The sequence below is a fragment of the Aphanomyces astaci genome (assembly GCF_000520075.1).
Source record: "Aphanomyces astaci strain APO3 unplaced genomic scaffold supercont1.130, whole genome shotgun sequence".
Classification (NCBI taxonomy): domain Eukaryota; phylum Oomycota; class Saprolegniomycetes; order Saprolegniales; family Verrucalvaceae; genus Aphanomyces; species Aphanomyces astaci.
In genome coordinates, this window is record NW_009798393.1 from 92,128 (window position 1) to 94,060 (window position 1,933).

General features: G+C 48.6%; 1 protein-coding gene across 1 annotated transcript; it reads left to right on the plus strand.

The window, feature by feature from the left end:
* Positions 1-864: 864 nt before the first annotated feature.
* H257_18009 (hypothetical protein) lies at positions 865-1,199 on the plus strand (the record flags this gene model as incomplete). Its single annotated transcript, XM_009846999.1, has 2 exons — positions 865-960; positions 1,011-1,199. The coding sequence occupies 2 exons, from the start codon at positions 865-867 to the stop codon at positions 1,197-1,199; spliced, it is 285 nt and encodes a 94-aa protein (XP_009845301.1).
* Between the last annotated feature and the right edge of the window lie 734 nt (positions 1,200-1,933).

The window sequence follows — 1,933 nt, forward strand, 5'->3', positions numbered from 1 at the left end:
ACAATTGGGACTCTGTCGAGAAGGGGCACTTCGGCCGTTCTTGCTTTTGCCTTTTTCGCCGTGGTTGGGTCCCTTACGGATAATATCCGGTCATCCCGAATTATCCAGCTGCCCAGTCATAGGTCAGCTAAGAAGTCCATTAATGATCACTTTTGGTTTTGTTGTCGACCACTCAAGCGTTCCTCGTCGTCGTCCCTTCTCAGTGCTACCTCTTTTCTCATGCCTCTAGACAGGTTATGAGCCTCCTCCCATCATCTATGCAGCCCTTTGTGGGCATTTCTCCTCGACAACAACCTCCGGCCTCTGGCTTACACGCTCTCGAAGACGGACTTCTTGTCCCAAGCGACGTCCCGCGATCTTGCTTAGTTTGCTCTACTCTACGCAGGACTATGTCCCTCAAGGCAACCGCATTGATGCTCTCAACATATTGCAATACGTACAATTGATATATTGCTTATTTGAACAATCCAATATAATATAGTTATTATTATCAGGCTACAACAACCCGTATATTGCCTGTATTGAAATCACCAATACAATATACCAAAAATATTATCAATGCCAAATACGTATTCTAAACATAGTGTGAAGTCATTGCCAAATTCGTACTGGAAGTACAGTTACACAAACAATTGGGACTCTGTCGAGAAGGGGCACTTCGGCCGTTCTTGCTTTTGCCTTTTTCGCCGTGGTTCGGTCCCTTACGGATAATATCCGGTCATCCCGAATTATCCAGCTGCCCAGTCATAGGTCAGCTAAGAAGTCCATTAATGATCACTTTTGGTTTTGTTGTCGACCACTCAAGCGTTCCTCGTCGTCGTCCCTTCTCAGTGCTACCTCTTTTCTCACGCCTCTAGACAGGTTATGAGCCTCCTCCCATCATCTATGCAGCCCTTTGTGGGCATTTCTCCTCGACAACCTCCGGCCTCTGGCTTACACGCTCTCGAAGACGGACTTCTTGTCCCAAGCGACGTCCCGCGATCTTGCTTAGTTTGCTCTACTCTACGCAGGACTATGCCCCCCAAGTCAACGGCAATGATGCTCTCAACCTCAGTAAGCTGTACATCGAGCTCGATCAAGTCGAACACTGCAAACCCTACGTCGTGGATCCTACTCTGTCGGAGACCGATCGTGATGCGCGTTTCAAAGAAATAAAGGCGCACACGACCGCCATTCAACGCGAGTTCATTAACAGCTAGGCAACCAAGAAAGTTGCGAATCAACGCTCTTGCGGAGGAGAGTTGTATCGACATTCTGTCCGTGCAACTCATTGACCTCGTCAAACTCTACTGTGTGTATATGACTCCGCCTTCCTTCAATTCTCTGGATCTGTCTGCGGTTTCATCCGTCGACGACTAAAACTGTATTTGGAACTGCTACATTCTGTCTGCGATGTCCGACACCTCTATTGGTGACAAGGAATTATGTAAGTCGTGACCAACTCCACTGTTACTGTATGCACCGCCAAGCAATCCATCGTTTGATTCTCACGTCCGTAACTCTTTTCGGCTTATTATTACGAACTGCCACAACGAGCGTCTGCTCTGTGTGACCACGGCTTTACTGCTGTCATTCAAACACGAGCCCAACTTGCAGCTGTCACGCATGCCGTTGTAGCCCCAGCGCCCACACCCCAAACGATTACGCAAGCCGATTACGCTTTTACTATCCCGAGCTATGCTCACGCGGTGTTGCTAATCACACGCTTCCTGCTTGCCCTACCCGCAATCCCGCAACACTATACGTCATGGTTTTAACCGTAGCTCACCAACGCTGCATTAGAAGCAGGACTTGCCGTACTTGATCGAGCTCAAGAAACATCTTGCTGATGTTGAGAGCATCAATGCGGTTGCCTTGAGGGACATAGTCTTGCGTAGAGTAGAGCAAACTAAGCAAGATCGCGGGACGTCGCTTGGGACAAGAAGTCCGTCTT